The 25,866-nt window shown below is 39.8% G+C and overlaps 1 protein-coding gene across 1 annotated transcript in view; it reads right to left on the minus strand.

Moving 5' to 3' along the window:
- LOC109913838 (cadherin EGF LAG seven-pass G-type receptor 2-like) overlaps window positions 1-25,866 on the minus strand; it is a 990,249-nt gene that overhangs the window by 14,578 nt on the left and 949,805 nt on the right. Inside the window, exons 9-18 of the mRNA XM_048611842.1 lie at window positions 21,463-21,646; window positions 19,633-19,776; window positions 15,910-16,078; window positions 15,600-15,767; window positions 11,830-11,956; window positions 8,702-8,902; window positions 5,423-5,597; window positions 1,858-1,970; window positions 1,145-1,224; window positions 54-180 (exon numbers count right to left, since the gene is read on the minus strand). Of these exons, the coding sequence (XP_048467799.1) occupies window positions 54-180; window positions 1,145-1,224; window positions 1,858-1,970; window positions 5,423-5,597; window positions 8,702-8,902; window positions 11,830-11,956; window positions 15,600-15,767; window positions 15,910-16,078; window positions 19,633-19,776; window positions 21,463-21,646 (1,488 nt within the window). The remainder of the gene's footprint in view (window positions 1-53; window positions 181-1,144; window positions 1,225-1,857; window positions 1,971-5,422; window positions 5,598-8,701; window positions 8,903-11,829; window positions 11,957-15,599; window positions 15,768-15,909; window positions 16,079-19,632; window positions 19,777-21,462; window positions 21,647-25,866) is intronic.

Here is a 25,866-nt window from a genome sequence, read left to right on the forward strand (position 1 = left end):
TAGCAACTGGAATGGTATTTTTAAAAACAAAATAATTAATTTGACAGCTTTACCTGGAGACAATTAAAACCAGCAAAGAGATAGTGGAAAATAATGGTGTCACTGTTCACAGCCAGCAAGGCCAAGAACCAGGTTGCGCTGACAAGCAGCAGCACCACAAATGCTGTACGTAGTCCAGACCTATTAAAACAAAAATTCCAATCATCACGTTGATGTGCAACACCAACTTTGCATCTGCTTTTTAAACATTATTCTTACATAAAACACAGTGCCCCAGTAACTTATAACATAAAATTAGATGAAAATTGAATTCACTGAAGCATTATAAGTTCAGTACACAGTGCCATAAGGTAATCTTCATTCAAAAAGCTATATGGAGTATCTTAAAGGAGGAATGTAAGGAGAAGCAAAGAAGTTCGTGGGGGGGTGGGAGGGTGGGGGGCACAGTGGAATGGAATTCCGTAGCTTAGACCCTAGCAAAATGAAGGCATCCCATCAATGGTAGAGCAATTAAATACTAAGAATGCTCAAAAGGCCAGAAATCAGGGAGTTCTGATATATCAGATGGTTTGGCGCTGCAGCAAGTTACAAAGATAGGGAGGAACAAGACCACAAGAGGGATTTAAAAACAAGGATGAGAATTTTGAAATCACATACTGATAAACATACTTAGGAAGAAATTCCTCATGGGTTCAATTCTTCCATTGCAGCTTTAATGAAAAAGTCATGAAACACTCTAGAGAAGTTGCTGAATATTAGGCTCTGTATATAATGGGCAGCTAATTTGATACTGTCCATTTTGTATACCATCTGAGACAAATTTTCACCCCTAAAGTCTTGAGGACTGTGTTTTTCCCTCATTGGAAGAATTACATCCATATGTAGACTTTAAAATATAAAATGCTACTCAACACCTAATTTAAGGATTTGAAATAAGATCATATATGCTAGCATCCAGCAGTCATTATTTTGCCCACTCTATTTCAATATAAGTTTCTAATTTAAATAAGTACTTTTGACTTTTAATACTTTAGATTTTCTGCTCCTAATCTATTATTTTAAATTTAGTTACAATAACCAGAATTTTTAAAAAATGTGTGAGCTCATTAATGTTTTATCAAAGATTTAATCCAAAAGCACTTACACACTTCCTTTCTTTTCAAAACCTTGGTGCCCTGGTCTGCAGGAAGCTTTGGCAGACAGAATATAAAGAAAAACATTCATCTGCAAGGTAGAAAACACAATGACAACAACGTAAAGGGGTTTGAAAACGAGCATGTCAGTTTTAAAATTCAGGCTATGCCAACTGGGGAGACGTTATGGGTCAGCGAACACAGGGGTGATAAGGACTTGCCATGCCTTGCACAATGTGGAAGGAGCTTAATACAAAATAGGGCCTTATTATTGTCAAATGAAAGAAACCAGTTAAGATTTAAATGTGCAAAGGATGACTCACCAAAGCATTCTGCCTGTATGTTGCAATATCCTCTAAGTTTACATTTTAAAATATGCTTGAAAAGTGGAAATATTGAAATGTATCAAGAGTGAGCAGGAGAGTGAGAATAATCTGGGTGGCTTATGTGAAGTCATTACTATTGACATGTTGAATACATCGTTTGCTTCTAACCTGTCAATTTTTCTGATTATAGGAGAGACCATTCACATTGCCGCTACCATTGCTATAACAGGTAATCACAAATTCTAATGTACTGAAAATATTTAGCGTTTGGGTGTTAATGCCTGGTGAGGTGTATTATTAAGTTCATGTTCATTGTTCACAATCAACGACAGTGTGATAACACGCATGTCTCTTTTAGAGGTAGACTTATTTACTGAAGAACACATTTGCAAACTCACAGAAACCGCTGCTGTTATGGGACCTGCAAAGCTCCATATCAAAGTGTCATAGATTGACAACCAGCAGAAATCAGGATTACCATAACCCTCGGGATCAAGGCCAACAGCTAACCCTGTGAAAGAAGACACAACCCAAAGAGATCATATTTAGAACAGAACTATTCAATGGTTAAAGAAGTAAATTGAGGTTCAAGAAGGATGGAGGTGACAAAAGGCAATGTAGCATGGAACCCATTTCAACACAATTTGCATCTTTTATTGATGAATTTGATATCGAAGAATGGCCTTCTTACACATGCTTCTACTCTGCTACAATGCTATCTTGGATTTTTTTTTGGCTTATCACACTATGCAAATAGGGCAGGCTTCTAGAATTTCTCCATCTTTACTATTCATGATGATTAATGGAAATCAAACAAAAAGGTAATAACCTTATAGTGAGATTCTAATGAGCCATTTGCAGATATTGGGTAATATAGGTTGGCATTGTAAAATGGCAGAGTAATACTTCTCCTATTAGATCATACACAGTTTGTCATGCAATATCAGAATATAGCCAGACTGGTAGTAGGGTAGGATATCACGTAGGTGTTTCAATGTTATACATTGGAATCCAGTAAATGGGCAAAGCAACTTTTGACTTGCATCCTTGGGAATACAACTTTTTGATCTTCATATTTTATTCAGTATTTTCACATGCAGCATCATCAAGGCCCTTGCCCCAGATTTTGCAGTTCGAGATTACCGCGTCGCTATCAGTGCAGCCAAAACTAAAGGACCAATCACCCTCATGTTTAACCTACAAATAATTAGCTGTTTGTCAGAACCCTGGAATGAGTTGTTCACAGGTCCCCCACCTCTCTCAAGAGTATGACATACAGCCTCATAGCACGTCAAGAGAAAGATGCAGTGCAAGTCTATGAAAGACAGAGTTAACTGAAATTCACGTGTCCTTTGGTTACACATTGATCTGATCAATAGGAAGACTCGGGATAAGTGAATCAATCAGTTTCATGGGCTTCATACTGAACAGATAACAAAGAAAAACCAAAAGAACTGCAGATGCTGTAAATCAGGAACAAAAACAGAAGCTGCCAGAAAAGCTCAGCAGGTCTGGCTGCATCTGTGACGAAAAAAGTTCTGAGGAAGGGTCACCAGAACCAAAAGGTTAACTCTGATTTTTTCTTCACAGATGCTGCCAGATTTGCTGAGCTTTTCCAGCAACTTCTGTTTTTGAACAGATAACAAGTCTCTTTTAAAGTATTATTTTTTCACCTTTACAATGGCTCAAAGAAATAATAAAATTGACAAAGCTAAGTAAATATACTGAAGGTACAGCACTTGCAACAAATAAAAGATAATGTAAAGATCATTGTGGAATGCTTCAGAGAGCAAACAGTAAAATTTATGAGAATGATTCCAGGGATGACAGATATCAGTTACAACGATGGATTGGCAACACAGAACTATTTCCTTAAGAGAAAGCTGAAACATGATTTTAAAAAGATGTTCAAAATCATGAAGAGGCTCAACATTGGACAGAGAGAAACTTCCCATTTGTGGAAGGATGGAGATCAACAGAACATTAATTTAAGGTGAATGGCAAAAGAATCAAGGGTGACATGAGGAACATCCTTTTATACAGCAAGTAGTTAGGATCTAGAATGCACTACCTGAGATGTGGAAACAGATTAAATTGTGGCTTTCATAAGGGAATTGGATCATTTTTTAAAGGGATAGCAATTGTGAGGCTATCAGGAAAAGGAGGGGTGATACCAGCAGAGTAAATCTTAGAGGGATGGCAAGGATATGATGGGCCTAATAATGTTCTTCTATGCTGACAGCATTCTGTGATCCTAAACCATTCTGCAGACTAATTGGCTTATGCTGCATCCTATATAGTAACTTAGAATAGCAAATGTCCTATTGTTTAAGAAGAGTAGCAGGGATGATCCTGGAAATTACAGGCCTGTGAGTCTCATGTCGGTAGTAGGAAAATTATTGGAAAAGATTCTCAGGCACAAGATCTATATGCATTTAGAAGCAAATAGACTGCTTAGTGAAAAACAACATGGTTTTGTGCGGGGGAGGTCACGCCTCACTAACTTAAATCGAGTTTTTTGAGGAGGTGACGAAGATGATTGATGAGGGTAAAGCAGTTGATGTTGTCTATATGGGTTTCAGTAAAGCCTTTGACAAGGTCTCTCATGGCAGACTGGTACAAAAGGTGAAGTCACACGGTATCAGAGGAGAGCTGGCAAGATGAATACAGAACTGGCTTAGTCATTAGGAGACAGAGGGTAGCGGTGGAAGGATGCATTTCGGAATTGAGGGCTGTGACTAGTGACATTCCACAGGGATCAGTGCTGGGACCCCTGCTGTTCGTGATCAACATAAATGATTTGGAGGAAAATATAGCTGGTCTAATTAGTAAGTTTGCGGATGATACAAAGATTGGTGGAGTTGTGGATAGTAAGGAGAATTGTCAGAGGATATAACAGGATATAGATCAGTTGGAGGCATGAGCAGGAATCTGGCAGATAGAGTTTAATCCAGACAATTGTGAGGTGATACATTTTGGAAGGTCAAGTTCAGGTGGAAATTATACAGTGAATGGCAGAACCCTTAGGAGTATTGATATGCAGAGAGATCTGGGTGTGCAGGTCCACAGATCACTGAAGGTGGCAGCACAAGTAGATAAGATAGGAAAAAAAGGCCTATGGCATGCTTGCCTTCATTGGAAGGGGCATTGAGTATAAGAATAGACAAGTTATGCTGCAGCTTTATAGAAATTTAGTTAGGCCACACCTGAAATATTATGTACAGTCTGGTCACCACACTACCAGAAGGATGTGGATACTTTGGAGAGGGGTACAGAAAAGGTTTACCAGAATGTTGCCTGATACGGGGGATCTTATCTATGAAGAAAGGTTGGCTAGATTCAGTTTATTTTCACTGGAATGCAGGAGGTTGAGGGGCGACCTTAAAAAAGTTTATAAGATTGTGAATGGCATGGATAAAGTGGAAAGTATGAGGCTGTTTCCCAGGGTGGAGGGGTCAATTACTAGGGGCCATAGGTTCAAGACATGAGGTGGGGGAAGTTCAAAAGAGATGTGCGAGGCAAGTTTTTCACACAAAGGGTGGGTGAGTGCCTGGAACATGTTGCCACAGGAGGTGGTGGAAGCTGACACAACAGCAGCATTAAAGAAGCACCTGGACGGATACATGAATACAAAGGGAATAGAGGGATATGGATCCTGTAAGTGAAGACAGTTTTAGCATGGAAGGGCAAAATGTTGCGGTGCAGGCTTGGAGGGCCGAAGGGCCTGTTCCTGTGCTGTACTGTTCTTTGTTCTAGTGGAAACATATAACAAAATGACAAAGTATACATGGAATTTTTCCTGCACAAGAAGATGAATCATATTTCTTCTTAGCCACAAACCTTTAGGAACTTTGGCCTATTACTGAAGACAACTTGGAAAATGTCTATATTCTATGTGCAATACATCTAGCTCAAAAATGAAAACAAAGTCCTCATTTCCAACCTACTGCAAAGAACAAATACCTGTGATGAAGGCAGGGACACCCCAGCCAACCATGTAGTAGAACCTCATGGGGCCATAGTTGATATCACGAACCTCTGTTAACATGCGGTAAATGTGAAGCCCTTCCAAGAACATCCAGGCAAAGGTGCACATGTAGAAGAAATGGAGCAGAATGGCAATCACAGTGCAAACAAACTGTGAATGACAAGAGAAAGGACAAATGCAATGCATTCATTAGATATCAGTTATAGTTTCTCAGTACAAGTAGGTGGACGTCTGTGCACTGGAAGTTGCATAGTGTTTACAATACAGTAATGGCACACTTGGCAAACTGGTTTATGATAATCTTACTGCTCCACACAAAGCTCCTCTCACTCCTCTTCATCAAAACTTATCAAGAACTCCTTTCTGACTCATATTTTAAAATAAACTCTTTCATGGGATGTTGGCTTTGCTGGTTGGGCCGGTATTATTGACCATCCTAATGCCCCTTGAGAAAGAGGTAGTGAGCCACCTTTTTGAACTGCTGCAGCCTCTGCAATGTAGGTACATGCACAAAGTTCCAGTATTTTTGACCCAGAGTGAAGGAACAGTAATATATTCCAAGCCAGGATGGTGAGTGGCTAGCAGGGGAGCTTGCAAGTAGTGGTGCATATATCTGTTGCCTTGGCCTTTTGTAGGTGGTAGAGGAAGGCTTGGCTTGGATGGTGGTGTTAAAAGAGCCTTAGCAAGTTGTTGCATTGCACCTCGTTGATGGTACACGCTGCTGCCAGTGTGCATCATTATATGGAGGGAGTGAATGCTGAACATGGTAAATGGCATGCTAATCAATCAGGCTGCTTTGTCCTAGATGGCATTGAGTTTCTTGAGTGTTGTTGGTGCTGCACCCAACCAGATAAGTACATAGCATTTTATCATACTCATGGCTTGTGTACTGTTAATGTTGGACAGGTTTTGAGAATTGAAGTGGCAAGTTATTCGCTGCAGAATTCCAAACCTTTGACCTGTTCTTCTAGCCACAACATTTATTTAGCTAGTCCAATTCAGTTTCTGGTCAATGGTGATCCCCAAGCATCCTCAATGGGAAGACGGTTTTTTTGTCTCCACAAGGGTTGTACGGCGGTGACTAATCAAGATCATAAGAAGTCAGACAGATGTAGGTCAGCCGGCCCACCAAGTCTGCTCTGCCATTTAATGAGATCATGGTTGATCTGATATTCCTCAACTCCACTTTCCAGCCTTTTCCCTATAACCTTTTCCCATAATGATTAGAAATATGCCTATCTCAGCTTTGAATATAATTAATGACCCAGCCTAGGCAGCCCTTTGCATTAAAGAATTCCGCAGATTCATTACCCTCTGAGGGGTAAAAATTCTCCTCATCTCTTGTCTTAAATGGGCAGCTCCTTACTCTGATTACTGCCTCTGGTCCTAGTCTCTCCCAAAAGGGGAAATTACCTCTCTACATCTATCCTCTCAAGCCCTATAAGAATCCTATGGATATTTACTAATTGATGTGTTCAGGGATGTTATTACATACTTCTGGAGCAGGTGGGGACTTGAACCCATGCCTATGGGCTCAGAGATGTGGACAGTACCACTGCTTCAATAAGATCTATCTTTCTTCTAAACTCCAAAGAGTACAAACCCAACTTACCCACTACTTCTCATAAGAAAATCCCTCCATACTCAGAATCAACCTACTGAATCTTCTCTGGACGGCCTCCAATACTAATATATCTTACCAACAGTTGACAGATTGCTCATTTTTTCTGTTATGACATTATATAAAATAAGTAATATAATTTATTGCCTTTATGTATGAGAATGGCTGAAAATGGAATTGATGGTTAGAAAATATTAATTGAAGTTCTGTGGTCAAGTTTTATTTTCCAATTCTGTAATTTCTATTACTGCAGTTCATTAAACATACCACCAGAGGGCTCCATTGTACAATTTAAACACCATAAAACCACAATTCGAAAGGTTACAGAAATTATTAATATCCAACACTAAATCCTAATATTTATTTATCTTAAATTGTAACAAATATAATATTTCAAACATTTATTAAGCACTGTAATTATGGTCATTAAATTTGTTTATAAGGAATGAGAATTTAGCTATGACACAACACTAGCTTGATCATATAACTACATTGCTAAAACTTAAACTTTAAGTAATTCCAAGTCAGGTTTAGGAAAAATAAAAGGAAAAACAGAAGCACTTCCTCAGAGATTCTAGGTAAAGGCAATTAAACAGCCTTCTTTACATCTCATCATTTTTTTTTAGATAGGAATAAGTAAATTAGGCTCTCATTTTCACAGGTTAGTGAGCAGTGAGAACTCCTACAACATGTGCAATTAGACCCAATACCAAGGTCTCAGGGGAGGCAGTAGCGTAATGTCTGGTAACTAAGAACCCAGACTAATGTTTTAGGGACGTGAATTTGAATCCACCATGGCACAAGGTGAAATTTGAATTTAAAAAATCCGGGAATTAAAAAACAGCTAAAGGCAAGTATGCAATTACCATCGATTGCTGTAAAAACTTATCTGGTTTACAACTATCCTTTAGGCAAGGAAATCTGCTGTCCTTGATTTGTCTGGTCTACATGTGATTCCAGAACCACAACAATGTGATAGACTCTTAACTGTCCCTGAGATATTAGGGATGGGCAATTAATGCTGGTCTTACAAGCAAGACAATGAATGAATAAAAAGAACATATTACCATTGAGTCAAGGTGGTCACGCTGACACAATTTGACATTTTTTTAAATCATTCATGGGATGTGGGTGTCACTGGTTAGACCAGCAGTTATCATCGGTCCTCACTATCCCAGAGAGCAGTTCAGACTCAACCACATTGCTGCGGGTCTGGAGGCCAGACCAGGTAAGGATGGCAGTTTCCTTCTCTCAAGGACATTAGTGAACCAGATGAGATTTTCTGACAATCAGCAATGAATTCATGGTCATGATTAATTTCAGATTTTATTGAATTCAGATTCCACTATCTGCCTGGGCAGGATTCAAACCCCATGTACAAAGTATAAACAGCAATCTTGTGAGGACTATCCTTAGATTATTGCAGTTAACTCCATTTGATAAAACATCTACCACCAATCTGCTATATAGCATTGTACAATGGTGTACCAAAACTTTTGGGTGCATCCACTTTAACTTAAACTATATTACAAAATGCCACTGACTTTATTCAGTGTCATTGATTGAAGGACATGAACTCGATGTTGGTCAAATTATCCCCACATCCCATAGAGACAGTTCCCATAACACTTACTGGGTTATCTGCTTGGTTAATTCCAAGGACAAAGATGAGTTCAGACAAGAAGAGAGCGACTACCATGTTTTTACTGATGCTGTGCTGGTTTGAACGAAGGGTCCTTAGAAACAGGAGAATCAAGAAGGACAGCAGCAAAGCACTGAGTGAGACAGCTACAGTGGAGTATGTGACCAGCTTCAGAGGTAGAATTTCACCATTCTGAGGGGAGAATTGTAGAAGTAAGATTCTTACTGTAGTATAATAATACAATAGTTATTAAGTGCTATACTTGCAGCTCCTGGAATCTTATTAGCTACTGCATTAGACAATTTGTAATCTCTAGCTGTAAGAAGAATTTACAAATATTGTTCATGCTTTTATTATGGCACAGTATACAAGGTATTTAATTGCTTTGCACCATAAAAATTGTTTTGAATTCACCAGTATCCCATGTATATTAACATTTGGAAGATCCATACAATACATATGACACCTAAAGATTTGACTGCAGTTATGATTATATGGTTATGGTCTGGCAATTTCCAGAAAAATCCATGAAAGGCTACCACTTATTGTAAAAAAAAAATGTTAATCTATTACTAGGCAAGGAAATAAAAACAAAGCTGGTACAATCACCTGACTATACAACTTCAAGCTGCAATGTGGACTATAGAGAGACATCAAATGTATTTACAGATACATAAAAACTCTCAACGAGGAGTTAACATAGATCGTTGACTCATTGTACAATTGTAAATTGGTCATTGACCAGAACGAAAACTAAGAACCACAAATGGGAGAAGAGCTGTCTCCAGAATGCCACTGCCTTTGATGAGATTTGACTTTGTTTTTGCAGCTAAGAATGAGTCAATAAAGGCAAGCTATTCAGACAAAGAAGGATGCATTTTGAACCATTTGGAAGAAAATAGAGAGACATCTCAAACCACTAGTGGTGTTTTGTAATCAAATAGCTGCAAGTACCATGCCTGCAGAACCAGAAGCCAAGAATCACCTCTGTCTCTTAAAATCTGCCATCCTGCAGAAATCTAGCTGCATAAGAAAATCACAACTGCCCAACTACAGAAGTCACTGCAACTGTTGAATCTGACTTAAAAGTCTTAACCTTGGTAAAAAGGACCTGAAGCACCGGCCCCCAAAATTATACATCAGAGGCCTTTGGGGCTTTCTTCTTATCAAATGTTCTTTTTGTCTTGTCTGTTTCTGTTTTGATCTTGCTACTTTATTTTGTTAATAGAGTCATACAGTTTGGAAACAGACCCTTTGGTCTAACCAGTCCATGCTGATCATAATCTCAAACTAAATTAGTCCCACCTGCCTGCATTTGGCCCATATCCTTCCAAACATTTCTTAATCATGTGCTTATCTAAATGTCTTTTAAACGTTGTGACTGTACCTGCATCCACCACTTCTTCTGGGAGTTTATTCCACACACAAACCACTCTCTGTGTAAAAAAAAATGCCCCTCATGTCTTTTTTAAATCTTTCTTCCCTCACCTTAAAAATATACTCTCTCATCTTGAAATACCTTTGGGAAAACACACCTGCCATTCACCTTATCTATACTCCTCATTATTTTATAAACCTCTATTAGATCACCTCTAAACTTCCTGCGCTCCGGTGAAAAAAGTCCCAGCCTATCCAGCCTTTCCTTATAACTCAAACCTTCCATCCCTGGCAAGATCCTGGTAAATCTCTTCTGAACCCTTTCCTATAACATGGAGCCCATAACTGGACACAGTACTCCAGGAGAAGCCTCATCAACGTCCTGTACAACCTCAGGTAATATTTTCATCTCTTTTTATCCCTAAGAAATGTTCAGTAATAACTTGCAATAAACTCACTTTAAATTTTAAATTGAAAGCTTGACTGTTGTTTTACTTTAACATGACTCATTACAAGTTTAGCAGGGGCTACATGAGCCATATTAATTCAGTTATGCCAGTTGTTTACAAGTGCCAAAACTGCAGTTAGGGATCTACAATAACTATAAACTTTGTTCAACAAATATTCATAGGGTACTTGCTTAACAAAATAGTGAAACAATATTGATTAAAGAAAATCAGGTGCCAAGAAAGGCCAACATATTCAGCAATCCAATAATTTCCAGGTTTTTTTTCATCTTCTAAATCCTGGCCCAAGTGGATCAACACATCTACTCTAAATAATTCTTTTACACAACACTCAAACCCAAATATCTCCTGGTCATGGTTCGGTGGTGACACACTGGCTGTTGAATCGTGAGGTTGTTGGTTCAAGCTCCATCCCAGAGCCTTCTGGACTAATGCAGGATAACACTTCAGTGTAGTACTGACAACAGATAGTGGGCACTGCTGTGCACGATCATATAAAATGTAAAACTTTGGCCCCACCTGTCAACTCAGGTGGATACAAATGATCTTTATTTAAAGAAGATCTAAGTAGGTTTCCTGGCTAAAACTTGTCCTTGAACTTACATCACTATAACAGATAAACCTTGTAATTTATTGTATTGCTGTTTGTGGGAGTTTGCATATACCTGACAGGATGTCAAAAAAGATACACATGTGCAAATTCCAACTTTCTTTCCTTGATCTTTCCTCCTTGTTAAATGCTTCTGGCTTTTAAAACTGAAGGTTAATGCCATTTAATTATTTTCCTCATTAGTCCTGTTTTCTCTTTTATATTTTTCAATTGTAGGGGCATCTGAACGAGCGGCCATGGTACTTTGCTGCAGTTTCTCAAGAAAACAAAAAAGACTATAACACTCGGGCCACATTTTAAAGTGGCAGGGGCTGCGTCACCCACATCTATATCTCAATGACATTCACATGCACTTCAGGCTAACTATAGACTCTGAATGGCAGAAAGGAGGGAATAACTCTACAAAGTAACTCAAACAAACAAAAAGTACAGGAGAGTGGGTACAATCAACTTAAATTTAAATGCTCATGTTATGTAAAGAAGCATACAATCTGCTTATGAGAAACTAAACGCTGTTATTATTATACAACAACAGAATCTGTTATATTGCTAATGTGTCACAGACTTCAGATTCTTGCTTAATTATCCCATTCAATGCGAGAAAGACTGGAACAGCAATCAGAAGTGAAAAAGGGTGATACTTTTCTCCAAAGAGACTGACTTACCTCTCGTCTAGAAATGTCCATCAGAACAGCAAAGCTTGTCATATGATTACACTGGCAGCTGATATGGGTCTCGTTCCTGAAGACTAATTCACATCCTTTTGATGACCAGCCTCCGATTCCACCGACACTGCACAAATACAGACCAGAGAATGAAAAGAAGGGGCCATATAAAAGTAAGTTAATAAATATGTGTGTCACATAATATATTTCCAGATCAAATCCAAGACAGCATTTGTAAAGCAACTTAGAAGTAGTTTGAGATCTTATGCTAAAGATAATACACTGCAGACTCCCTACCAAACCACATGACTTGGAACTATATCACCACTCCCTCACTTTTGCTCAGTCAAAATCCCAGGACCCACTCCCTAGCAGCACAGTACACAGCGTGGTATGATTCAAGGCAATGGCTCACCACACTTTCTCAACAGCAATTCAAGATTGGCAATAAACGCTGGCCATGTCAGCAACATTACATCCCACAGATAAATAAAAAATGGTACTTCCTGTTAATTCATTACCCATATCTCATTTTAAAATGAATGGAACGAAAATGTTGAACCCTACCTGTACAATTTCTATCCTATTCATGACCTTGGTACCATAATTTTAAGCAAGTGTTCTTGTATTTGTTTTTGTATTTTGTTTGTGTACCCTATGAAAATCAGTTAAAACTATTCTGCGATGCTATTTTGTCCTTGCAGTAAAATTTCTTGCAATGATTATGTCCTCACCATGAGTTAGGAGAAGCTTTCAATAGTGACCAAGGGCTTGTGTCTTGTCAAACACATTGATCACATAGCCAATTTTTTTTCTATTTCCAATCATTGTGTAGAGAGATTGATGGGACAATCAGGATTTATTGCCCATATTAATATGGTGGTGAGCCACTATCATGAACCACTGCAGTACATGTGATTAAGGCCATATATGAGGTACAGTGTGAGATGGCTAGTAGATTTAGAAAAGTTATTGCCGAGCAGGATCAGTCAGATAGATGGGTGACTGTCAGGAAAGTTAAGAAGGTAGTTCAAAAGTTTCTGGTGGCTATTCTTCTATCAAACAGTTGAAAGGGATAGCCTCTCGCGGAAAATGGAAGGGCCAGTCAATTATTGGACTCCGAATGCTGAACTCAAATGAGGGAAGGAACAAAACGTTAAAGGAGATAAATCAATGGCTGAAGAGCTGGTGTGTTGTTCAGGTTTTTGGAAAATTGGCATGTCTTTTCGGATAGAAAAAGACCTGTTCAATAAGGATGAGTCTAACATATACTGGAAAGGGACCAATATCCTAGCAGGGAGATTTGCACATTCTATTAAGGGAGATTTTACACTGATAGAGAAGGCGAGTGGAGGAATTCTAAGTAGCAGTGTCAATGGAAGGATTGATGGCGTAGGTTCTGAATGTGAGGAGAGAACGTCAATTAGAAAAGAAAGACAACACAGAGTCAGAAGAACTAAATTGCATTTAGTTCAATGCATGTGTTCTTACAGGCATGCATGATGAACTCAGGGCTTGTTTAAGAACATGGGATTGGGACACATAGCCATTACAGAAACTTGGCTGAGAGATGGACAAGACTGGCAGCTCCATGTTCCGGGTTTTAGATGCTGTATGAAGGAAAGAAACAGAGGCAAGAAAGTGGAGGTTGTGGTGGTGGTGGTGGAAGGGGGGGTTGGGTGGGCAGGAGAGTGATGGCATTTTTGATTAAGGAATACATTACTGCTGTAACTAAGGAAGAAATTTCTGAAAAATTGCCCAGTGAAAATATATAGTTAGAAATTACAAATAAGGAAGGAAAGAGCATCTTGATGGAATTATACTATAAGCCCCCCAATAGTAAGGGAGAAATTGAGAAACAAATATGTTGGCAGATCTCAGATATATGTAGGCATAATAGGGTCGCAATAATGGGGGATTTTAATTTTCCAAACATTGACTGGGGCTACCACAGTGTTAAAGGTTTGGATGGTGAAGAATTTGTCAAATGTGCTCAAGAAAATTTTCTTTATCAATATGTGGATGCCCCTACAAGAAAAGGAGCAAAACTAGACCTTCTTTTGGGTAATAAGGCAGGGCAGGTGACTGAAGCAAAAGTGGGTCCAGCGATTATAATTCTATTAGTTTCAAAATGGTTTTGGAAAAGGGCAAGCCTTCCATAAAAGTCAAACTTTTTAAATGGGGTAAGGCAAATTTTAATGGTATAACACAAGAACTTCCAAAAGTTGATTGGAGTAGCCTGCAGGTAGATTGGAGTAGGTTGACAAGTGGGAGGCATTCAAGAGTAAGATGATGAGAGTTCAGTGGCATGTTGTTCCTGTCAGAGTGAATGGTAAGGCTGGGAAGATTAAGGAACAGTGGATGAATAAAGATTTTGAGATTCTAGTCAAGAATAAACGAGAATCCTTTTTTTAGATACAGACAACTTGGTTCAATTGAATCTCTTAATCAATATAAACAGTGAAGGGGCATTCTTAAGAGAGAAATCAGGAAAGCAAAGAGGGAAAATGAGATAGCCTTGGCAGATAAGGTTAAGGATAATCCAAAGAGATTCTACAAATATATTAAGAGCAAGAGGGTAACTAGAGAGAGGGTTCACTTTGTGTTGAACCCCAGGAGATGGGAGAGATACCAAATGAATATTTCATGTCAGTTTTTACTGTGGAGTAAGAAATGGTCCCTAGAGAATGCAGAGAGGTAAACTTTGAAGTTTTAAAAATAGTTCACATTACAGAAGAGGAAGTTTGGAAGGTCTTAGAGAATATAAAGATGGATAAATCTCCAGGACCTGATCTAACGTATTCCAGAACGTTGTGGGTAGTAAGGGAGGAAATTGAGAGACCCCTTGCAGAAATATTTGCATCATCTATAACTACGGGTGAGGTGCCTGATGACTGGAGAGTGGCCAATATTGTACCTTTGTTTAAGAAAGGTTGTAAGGAGAATCCAGGGAACCACAGACCTGTGAGACTTTCTTCGGTTGTGGGTAAATTGTTGAAAGTAATTATAAAAGACAATCCACCTAACCTGCACTGTGGGAGGAAACCGGAGCACCCGGTGGAAACCCATCAAGACACGGGGAGAATGTGCAAACTCCACACAGACAGTAGCCCGAGGGTGGAATTGAACCCAAGTCCCTGGCGCTGTGAGTCCCGTCCCACCCCAGTTTGACAACGGTTCCTTGGAAGAGATGACAAAGAGCTAGTGGAGCCCAGAGAGCTACAGTGCATCAACTACTACCTTCAGTGAAGGAGAGTAGATATTGGAATGAAACAATGTTCAGCAAATGGTAAGTGCTATACAAATAGACTCAGGATGGTGATATCCTGTCAGATTTTTACAATAAATTTGTAACTGTTCATTGGGCAATTATTTGGGTCAGACTGGTCCCTTTCCATTTGTCCAATATGCATTTCAAAATCAGATCACTGAAACTGTGCAAGAATGCAACATTCAGGAATCTTAAAATAGAAAATTCCATCTTTGATCTGACCCCTGGAAGAAATGAGATTTTTTTAAATCAAAGAGGCAGAAAAGATTTATTTAACTAGACTGAGTTCTTGTGGTACACAATTGGAGCTTGGAAAACTGCCTCTGTGTTAAGAAAGTTCAACCATCCCTTCAAAAGACCAGGCTGACCATTTTTGCTGTTACCAGACAGCCGAGCCGTTGTTCATACATCCATGCTTGCTGTGTGTGGACTTATCAGACATTCTACATCCTTTTCCCTGAGACAATCAGGTCTACAAATAACGAATGAGAGGTCTTACGGGATGGAATGGTTCCAGAAGACACAAATCGGCTTGGATCGTTCTTCAGCTTCAAAAAGCCTGTACTGCACTCTGATTGGCTTTTCCAACTGGTGCTGAAGTAACTCATCGTTGTCATGGACGGCAACACTTACTATGGGGCTGTTAATGACAGGTCGCTTAGGAACCCTGAGAGAGATAGAAATCAATTCAGAAACTGAATTAACAAATTAATTTTATTTCTACCTTTGCTACTATGCTTTACTAATGTGTGGTTTGAGGGCTCAGCTGGAAAGCTACTTACTTAATTTCCTTCCCCATTAAGGTTTACCTTAGACTTCTTTTGTCAGGATCATAATGTTCTGGTAAAAGCTGTCCCAGCGTCCAATAGATAATTATACTAGCAATGGCATCCTGCTCATTTGAATCAGACTGTCTCCGTTTTCTGTTCGGAGCTGTGTTTTCATCTTCAGATGAGGAGGTTGGCACTTTGGGATTTTCTGGTAAAGAAACCAAATAAAACAAGTTTATGCTTCCTTATAACTGCTATTGGAGTCAAGCACTTCCATAAGAAATACTGGTTGAACCATAAATACTGAACTCTTGTCTACTGGATTTTCCAATTTGCTTTATTATTTGGTGCCAGGAGTTGATACTGGCACTCAATTAAATAGATTATGTTGAATAATGCCATAATACAGGTTTACCTCATTTCAATGCTCCCTCACTAATGAATGAGAACAAAGTTTTGCTTTGCGGTTTTCTATTTTATCTATGCTCGCCCCATGAAGTTGCAATGGCTTTACAATAGTGTTATCCGGCAATGTTAGTCCAAGCATGGTTTATTGTACTTTCATTAGTAAAGTGAGTACTGGACATTGCTTCTGGGCAGGTGGGGCCTGGTTTTGCTGAAGGCAGTGAGGTGCACAGATCAGGTGGAAAAGTGTGCTGGCAACACACTGAGCTTGTCAACAAGACTTTCCCTCCTTAATTTTTGCAGGTAGAAGCTCATAAATAAGCTGCCACCAGGATAGCTTCCAGTCCCCGAAGTGCTGTTACCCTAATGAAAGGCTATATAAAAATTTTAAAAACGTAATGACACTCTGGATGGAAAAGAGACCCCGTGGAAGACATCACTGGGAGCTTGAGGGCTTTGTTTAAAAAAGCAATCACCCTGGGCCACTGCTGGGAGGAGGTCCTCATTCCCATGTGGAGAGGAGAGGTCTGGTTTCAATCTGCCATCGACAAAACGTGGCCACATTAATGCTTTACATAATCAAACTGGCTTCCTGCTTCCTTGTGTCGTAAAGCCTGTCCATTCCCTCGTCAGCCATCAGTGAAGTGCCCTAATGGTGGGATATGGTCAGGGATCCCAGTCTGCCATAGCTTCCAGAGTTTTTAGTTGCCTTGTGCCATCCTATAAAATTCTCCCCCATGATTTCAATGCTCATACTAACGGTTAAGGTAAAGTTACCATGGGCCTACAGGACCACAGGACTGCTCTCTCATTCGACACAGACAACTGCGGTGGTTTAACCTAAGTGCCACCATGACTCTGGCGAGGGGAGAGGTTGAGAAGGAGAGTCCTTCATGGCAACTTCAACCAGTGTGGGATTTCAGCCCGTGCTGTTGGCATCACCCTGCTTTGCAAAACAGCCAACGGAATTAACTAACCTCTTTTCATAGTAACACATACTGCACAAATTTACTTTAGCAGCTTTGTGTTGGCGAGTGATAAAACAAAAATAGCATCCAAGTTTAGATCATTGTGCATAACGCGTTGCATTGTTTATTGCTTGGTGATTATGCACTGGCATAGTGTGTAACCCAGAAGTAAACATGAGTAATAAGATATTGAGAGAGATATATGGAAAGTTCAAGATTTTTTGGCGATAATAGGGGTTTGATTTTTACATGAGATTGACTTTTATTTGAGTACATATGGCAATTATCAGATGTGCAGTATTTTGAATGGGACATTTAAACGGAGCCTCTCGTTGCCCTCCCAGGTGAAGTAAAAAAATTTCAAGGCAATATTTTGTGGAATAGGGGAGGGTAATAATAACCTAATGTTCTGACTAATATTTATCCCTCAATCAACTTCAGTAAAACAGAGCACCTAATCACTATCACATTGCTGCCTGTGGGAGTTTACTGTGACAAATTGGCAGCCTTACTTCATACATTACAATATTAACATTAACCACACTTCAAGAATAGTTTGTAAAGGGCGTGGAGATATATTGTGGGGTCCTGGATTGCAATATCTAAATGCAAGTTTTTATTTCAATGAACTGATGTTTGTCAATTTCAATATGTATTTTTACTTGCATGATGCATACAGTAAGTTTTTTGTCAAAATTAATGCACATAAACAGTCTTGCCTTAGTGACATCTATGGTTAAGTGGCAATTTTTGTTTAAAGAAGATTGTTTTAGTCCAGTGATCTGTGTCATCAATCATTTACTAACAGCCTAGCGATCAGGATCTGGGACAGGGGGCTACATCAGGGCCCAATAATGAGGACTAGAGACTCTAGTCCTGGGCTCAGGTTCATGTTGGCATTCCTTCGCTTGGGTCAGGGACTGGGGGTTGGGGCCAGGAATTGCAATAGAACCCGCGATTTTTGTCTCTGGGCCTGCTAGAAACTATTACGTTTTGAAAGAGGGCATTTAAATACAAAAAAAATTGATATGTCCTCTTACTTCATCAGCATACATTATGACCAATGATATTTTGTCATTCATTGAATAATTTTTTGCCTTATAAATCGGGCATGCAGAGGGAGGTGATGATGATAGTAATTTTAAAAGCATTAAAATTCTAGCGACAGAAAACATAGGAACACAAGAGTTAACATCAATCGCCAGAGGCTAAATATAAGCATATTTTGGGTCTTATTTTTATGTAAAAAGCAATTGGGCACTCGTGGAACAATATTGTGTTATTATAAGGCAAATAACTAACACCCTGTAGGTATTAATTTTGTAGTAGACAGAATAAATTCATCAGAAGATGAATTTCCTTGGCATTTTTCACAATCCACTGTCATGAGCTCAAAGAAAATCTCACTTGATATGTGGAATCAGAGTATCTAATGGTGAACAGTGGTGGAGCAGAACAAGCCCTAACAAAATTCAGTCCCATTAGATTTATCTGGGGTCACAGATTGGTGAAAATAGAATCATTATTACTCAAAGAAATTTTACCATTGTATATACATTTTTTTAAGTTGTCCTCCTTTTGGCAATCCGAAGTTTGTTATAACCTATTGGTTACTTTTGAGATTTAATCATTGTTGTTCAGCTGGTAAATTAGTGTTATATTACATGGTAGGGATTGTGAATTTATTTGCTTTAGCAGGAGTGTTTGATTAGTTGGTGAGTGGATGGGGAGGGGAAGTCATTTGCCTTTTATTTAAAACACAGTAAATCATTTTGTTGGTGAAGCCAATGCTTAGAAATATTACCAACAAATTTTGTCAATCTTCCCAATATGAACCAGAGACCGGAAACATAGCAGGGAATAGCAAGAACTGCAGATGCTGGAGTCAAAGTCAATACAGTGTGGAGCTGGAGGAACACAGCAGGTCAGGCAGCATCCGAGAAGCAGGAGAGTTGATGTTTCAGGCCTAGACCCATCATCAGGACTGGGGAAGGGAAAGGGAGCTGGGAAATAAATAGAGGAAAGATGGGTGAGGCTGGGGCAAGGATGGTAACAGGTGGATACAGGTAGGAGTAATGGGGATTGGTCAGTGGGATGGATGGGCAGATAGGTGGGAGAGAAGATGGACTGATAGTGTCAGGTCAAGGAGGTGGGGATGAAAGGGAGGGTTGGACTTGGGCTGAAGTGGGGAGATTTTGAAACTCCACTCCCGGCCTCATCCGATGCCCAACCCTTCCTCGTCATTCCTGCCTCCTTGACTGGATACTACCTGTCCATGTCCTTCTGCCCCACTGTATCGATGAAGATAGCAGGGGATGGTAGAGTCAGAAATAGTGCCTTCACAAATTATTAGCTTATTATTCTACTTCTTAACAGAAAATATTCCTACCTTTAGTTTCTGCAAGTGTAAAGATAGTCTCTGGAAGGATGGCAATGGTCTCCAAGTCTTCTGGTTTCTTTCCTCGGATGAAGTCATATCGTGGAAGTTTCACTCCAGAGAAGTTCATTTTGCGAAGACGATCTACTGAAATCACTGGAGGAAAAAAGACTGCAATTATCTTTTGATGTTCAGATATAATCTGCCCCAAAATTAAAAGCTGAGCAAAAAGAGCAGGGAAACTAGAGTCTTATGCTCACTCATGACGTTAGATTTTAGTTTGGGCTTCCTGCATTGAAGAGATCAGTAGTGGTTGGAAAATAGCTTACTGACCTGATTATGCAAATTGTCTGTCTAATATTGTACCAGGCCAGATGCCAGAGGGATAGAGAACAGCAGCAAATATGTTGCACCCTCACCTCACCAGGTTTTGCTGAAAATGCCAGGATGTGCTGCATTAGTTGTATCATACAGTTAGCCAGCACGCTCTGCCAATCAACCATCCATTAATTATAATGACTCCACTCTCTTTATTCTCAATAATAACACTTACTTTTACACTTGGCTCAGGAACATGTCAAGATCGATCTATATTAACATTATTAATGTTGTTCTTCACTGAGCATCCAGTGACATTTATGAGCAGGGTAAGAACTCAACTCAAACCCAAACTCCATCATTTCAATGAAGTAACTATAGGTGTATTTACACTGAAATTTCCTATTGCTGTCAAGGAGTTTCAATTGTTGCAGATACAGCAGTCATTAGGGGTAAATCTACAGTTCTGCATTTGTAAACAGTGGATTCAGAAAACTAGGATTTCAGTGCTATAATCATATTTTGACAAGCAGCCCTTCCGAGATGCATGCCCCTGTAGCATTAAAGTTAAATTGCTTTATGCCAACACTTAAATTATAATGTGATGGATCCTTAAATTATTGAAGCTGGTCCTCAATGTCATCTGGTTGAGGGTCAATTTTGAATATTAACTTTATCAATTGAGGTTAAACATATACAGGTGGAGAACATTGTTTGGATGGCTACACGTACAGAGACACTTTCAGTGGAGTTGAGTGGAGTCAGGGGATAGGTCCTTGTGATGTTTCATTTCACAAATAAATTTACATCATATAAAGAATGGCTCAGATTTTTGTTCTTCACCGGATGGCTACCAGGAGTAAATAACTTACACATAACAAAAGCTATAGTCTTCTTTTCTTAATTTCAACTATTGCTTCAATAATTAACTAGAAAGTTTTGCATCAAAATAAAACAAAATGTAGGCAAGTTATGCCATCTCCTGCCTACCTGGGGCACATGTTACTAAGAATTCTGCAAATGACACAACCTGTAAAAACTCAGTCCATTTCAGTCCATATCCATTATTTTTAAGTTATCTCAATGATAACTTGGTGGAAACTAGAAAATCACAGATTTAAACGTTCAGAAGTACAACCAATATAATCTCAATTCTGGATGATGAAATGATCCAGTGTTTGATTTAACATGAAGATACTGTATGCAAGTGGCATGCTGCTCAAAGATAAACATCTGGACAGAAAGTCCTCAGAACTGAGTTTAGCTTCTAATGACTTTGAATGTGAAAGCTGCGACATATTCTGAAAAACAAGAATTTTTGAAATTCAGTTTTTCAAGTGTTAAACATATCACTGGAGCACCAATTAGGTGCCATTGGTGTAGTCAATAATAAAGTTGATGAAAGAGCAAAGTGAATATGATACGGTTTGCAAATCACTTGGAATAAAATGAGTAATATATTCCAGAAGGTACTACATATTACTGGCTCAAGGTTGCCCGTATTCCAGTCTCTGTATTGCTCACCAATATTGGGTGTGACAATGGTGAAGGGGCTGAGGTAGGTTTTTCTCATGTTTTGTGCCAGAGTATTTGCATAATCTTCATAGTGTTTTAACAAGTGTGCAGTTCCTCCGTCTGATTGCTGGATTATGTCCCAATGCTTCTTGTTGCTGACATCAAGAATTGCACTTCCAACTTTAATAAGGTTCTGCAAATGTAACAAAACAAAATAGATGGTTTATTAATGAGTTATCAAAGACTGAATAAGTAAAAAGTCTTTGATTTCGTCCACACAGCACACCCGATTAATGTCTTTGTCAGGTCCATCCATCTGCTGAATTTAATGATAGGGGTTATGAAAAATTTCTTGATCGTTGTAGGTAATCAAACTAAAATTCAAAACAGGACGGTTCTCTAAAACGTTAAAGGCCTTTCTCCATGTAGCAAATTAAGATGGATCAAATGATCTCTTAAATTCTGTGGTGCTGCAGAGACCTTTGCTATTATGCTACTGTACAATGAGACACCTAATCTGGTAAATTCACTTTACTTCAGTTCTGCTGGTGTGACTTTGCCAACAGTGTAGTGAAATCTCCATTCCAGCATTTGCATTTACTTTGTTAATAATCCTCATCAATCCCACTATTGAAAGGTCCCTCTATTACAACTTGGGGAGACATATATAACATCAGATGGTGAACTATTCCATACCATTCTCTTGCTTTCTGGTGCCCACCTAGATAAAGCATTACAAAAGACCTGGATACTGTTCCTCTTGCTGCAGGAATTATTGAAAACAGGGAAGTAACAAACTAAATTGGCGACAGGTCAACCTGTTAAAAAAAACCCAGCAATAATCGCAGTTAAAAAAATGTTATCCAACTTTTCAAAGCAAATGCAAATAAGTGACTCCAAATTGATGAGAAAAGAAGTCTAACAAATATGATGGCTTGCCCATGGCTTTATGTTATGCTTGGACTCAGTGAACTGGACCATGGTCAAGTACTCAGTGGAAAACCTAGATGAGTATGTCACCATCATCATGGACTTTATTAGCAAATGCATGGAGGACTGTGCACCAAAGAAGTCAATCTGAGCATTCCCCAACCATAATCCTTAGATGAAACAGGAAATCCACTCCCTACTGAAGACCAGAGATGCAGCATTCAAGTCAGGTGACCCGGACCAATACAGAAAATCCAGATATGACCTCCGCAAAGCCATCAGGATGCCAGGAGGCAGTGCCAGACCGAGTTAGAGCCCAGACCTACCAAACACACTCCCACTGACTATGGCAAGGCCTAAACAACATTATGAGATACAAAATGAAACAGTGTAAGATAGCGAATAATAACACATCCCTCCCTGACTCGCTCAATGCTTTCTGTGCTTGGTTTGAGCAGAATACCACCGGCATGGTGATACCTGCCCCGACAGCCCCAGACACACCTGTTCCCTCTGTCACTGCTTCAGAAGTCAGATCGGTCTTCCTGGGAGTCAAACCAAGGAAAGCGACGGGCCTGGACAGTGTCCCCAGCCGAGTACATAGACCCTGTGTGGACCAACTGGCAGAGGAATTCACCAACATCTTCAACCTCTCCCTCTTACAAACTGAAGTCCCCACCTGCTTCAAAAAAGACCACCATTGTCCCCGTACCCAATAAAACACATGCAGTGTGCCATAATGACTATCACTCAATAGCTCTGACTTCAATAATCATGAAGTGCTTCAAATGGCTGGTCATGGCTGACAACTCCAGCCTCCCAGCCTGCCTCGATCTCCCACAGTTTGCCCACTGACGTGACAGGTCCACAGAAGATACCATATCCCTAGCCCTACACTCATCACTGGAACATCTGAACAACAAAGACACCTATGTCTGACTCCTGCTCGTTGACTACAGTTCCGCCTTCAACACCACTATCCCCTCCAGACTGATCTCAAAACTGTGTGACCTTGGTCTTGGCTCTGCCCTCTGCAACTGAATCGTCAGCTTTCTGCCCAATAGGCCACAATCAGTGAGGATGTACAACTGCACCTTCTCCACAATAACACTTAATACTGGAGCCCCCAAAGATGCGTCCTCAGCCCCCTACTGTACTCCCTGCACACTCACAACTGCATTAACAAATTCCGAACAAATGCCATCTACAAGTTAATTGACTACAGTACTGTAGTGGGATGCATATCTAACAATGACGAGTCAAAATACAGATGGGAGATAGAGGGCCCGGTGATGTAGTGCAATGAAAACAATCTGTCTCTCAACGTCGGCAAAACTAAAGAACTGATCACCGACTTCAGAAAGAAAGGAGGAGATGACGCCCCCATCTACATCAACAGAACTGAGGATGAGAGGTGAAGAGCATTAAGTTCCTCGGAGTGACAATAACCAAAGACCTGTCCTGAACTTCCCACAGGGAAGAAGGCACAACACTTCTTCTTCCTCAGGCAGCTCAGGAAATTTGCTATGTCCTTAAGGTCCCTCACCAACTTCTACAGTTGCACCATTGAAAGCATACTGTCCAGTTGCTTAATGGCCTGGAATGGCAACTACTCTGTCTAGGACAGTAAGAAACTACAGAAGGTGGTGTGCACAGACCAGGCCATCACGGAAGGCAACCTCCCATCCATGGACTCCATTTACACGGCTTGCTGCCACAGAAAGGCGGCCAACATCATCAAAGACCCATCACACCCCGGTAATGATCTCCTACAACCTCTTCCATCAGGCAGAAGATACAGAAGCCTGAATACATGCACAAGCAGGTTCAACAACAGCTTCTTTCCAGCCATTAGCAGACTGTTGAATGGACTCTAGCCTCAAATAATGTAACCTGCAATGTAACCTTATTTTCCTATAAGTCTTTTTGATCTGCATATCCTTTGCTTGCTGTGATCTGCCTGTACCACTCGTAAACAAAGCTTTTCACTGTATTTTGGTGCACGTGATAATAAAATCAATCAATAAATCAAAATACAAATGAATAAGCCTATGGTAATTGACAACTGACAGTATAGAATTAAGACTAGAAGCATAGACTGTCAATCTCCATAACAATGAAATTTCAAGGATAATTCTGCCAAATATTGGCAAGATCTGCTCATTTAAACGTTTATACATGGCATGCTTAGAGACACTAAAATCATAGATTAAGGTGACCAGGTCCCACTAACCACTTCAAAACCAAGGATTTGGTGTTAAAGCAGTGGCTGATTTCTTTGTTTTGAAATTACTGACACAAATGTTTTATATTATTCCTTGGGTATTAAAGACTAAGCAGATGGAGAACTGCAATGACAAATGCCATCTACAGAGGGCATGGTCAATGATTATTGCATCCCATCCACTGAAGTACTCCCATGAAGCACCTGCTAGAAATGGTAAATGTTTGTAACTATACCCAAATGTGCTTTGAAATTTGCCCCTCATTTCCATCAAAATTGTGGGCTTAACAATATTGTACGTTTTGTGGAACCAACCACTACCAGCTAATGATTGGGGTGGAGTGTTACCACCACTTAGAATCATAGAATCCCTACAGTGCGGAAAGAGACCATTTGTCCTATCGAGTCTGCACCGACCCAGTCCCGACTCTACTCCCACAACTCATTTTTCATGGCTAACCCCCTTAGACTGCTCATGCCTGGACACTATGGGCCAATTTACCACAGCCAATCCACCTAACCTGCATATCTTTGGAGTGTGGGAGGAAACCAGAGCACCTGGAGGAAACCCACACAGACATGGGGAAAACATGCAAACTCTGCACAGTCAACCAGCACTGGAATTGAACTCAGGTCCTTGGCACTGTGTAAAAGCAGTGCTAACCAGTGAGCAACTATGCCATCCACTTCTTGCTATACTGGGTTACATTTCTATTTGGTTAAGAGTATTAGCCAGGGAACCAGCAGTGTGTCTTAAGGAGAAGAGCACTCAAATTAATAATAGGTACCAATTGCTAACGTGCAATAAACTACAAGTTACATTGACTAGTTACACCTAATAATTCAGATTATCACGATTTACATCCATTAACACCATCTATACTTCCCACTGCCTCAGGAAAGCAGCCAACATACTCGAAGGCCTGTCCCACCTGATTAAACTCTCTTCCACCCTCTTGTATTGGGGAGAAGATACAAAAGTTTGAAAACACATACCAACAGATTCAAGAATAGCTTCTTCCCTGCTGTTATCAGACGTTTGAAAGGGCCCCTAATATATTAAAGTTGATCTTTCTCTGCATCTTCTCTGTAGCTGCAACACTATATTCTGCACTCTTTTCTACTACCCTGGTGTACTTATGTTGATATGATTTGCTCGATAGCATGCAAAACAACACTTTTCACTGTATCTCGATACATGTGACAAATCAAACCAAAGTTACTGGTGATACACCTGTCTCCACTGGGATCTCGGGTTA

Source organism: Rhincodon typus, chromosome 25 (genome assembly GCF_021869965.1).
Source record: "Rhincodon typus isolate 14 chromosome 25, sRhiTyp1.1, whole genome shotgun sequence".
NCBI classification, from domain to species: Eukaryota; Metazoa; Chordata; class Chondrichthyes; order Orectolobiformes; family Rhincodontidae; genus Rhincodon; species Rhincodon typus.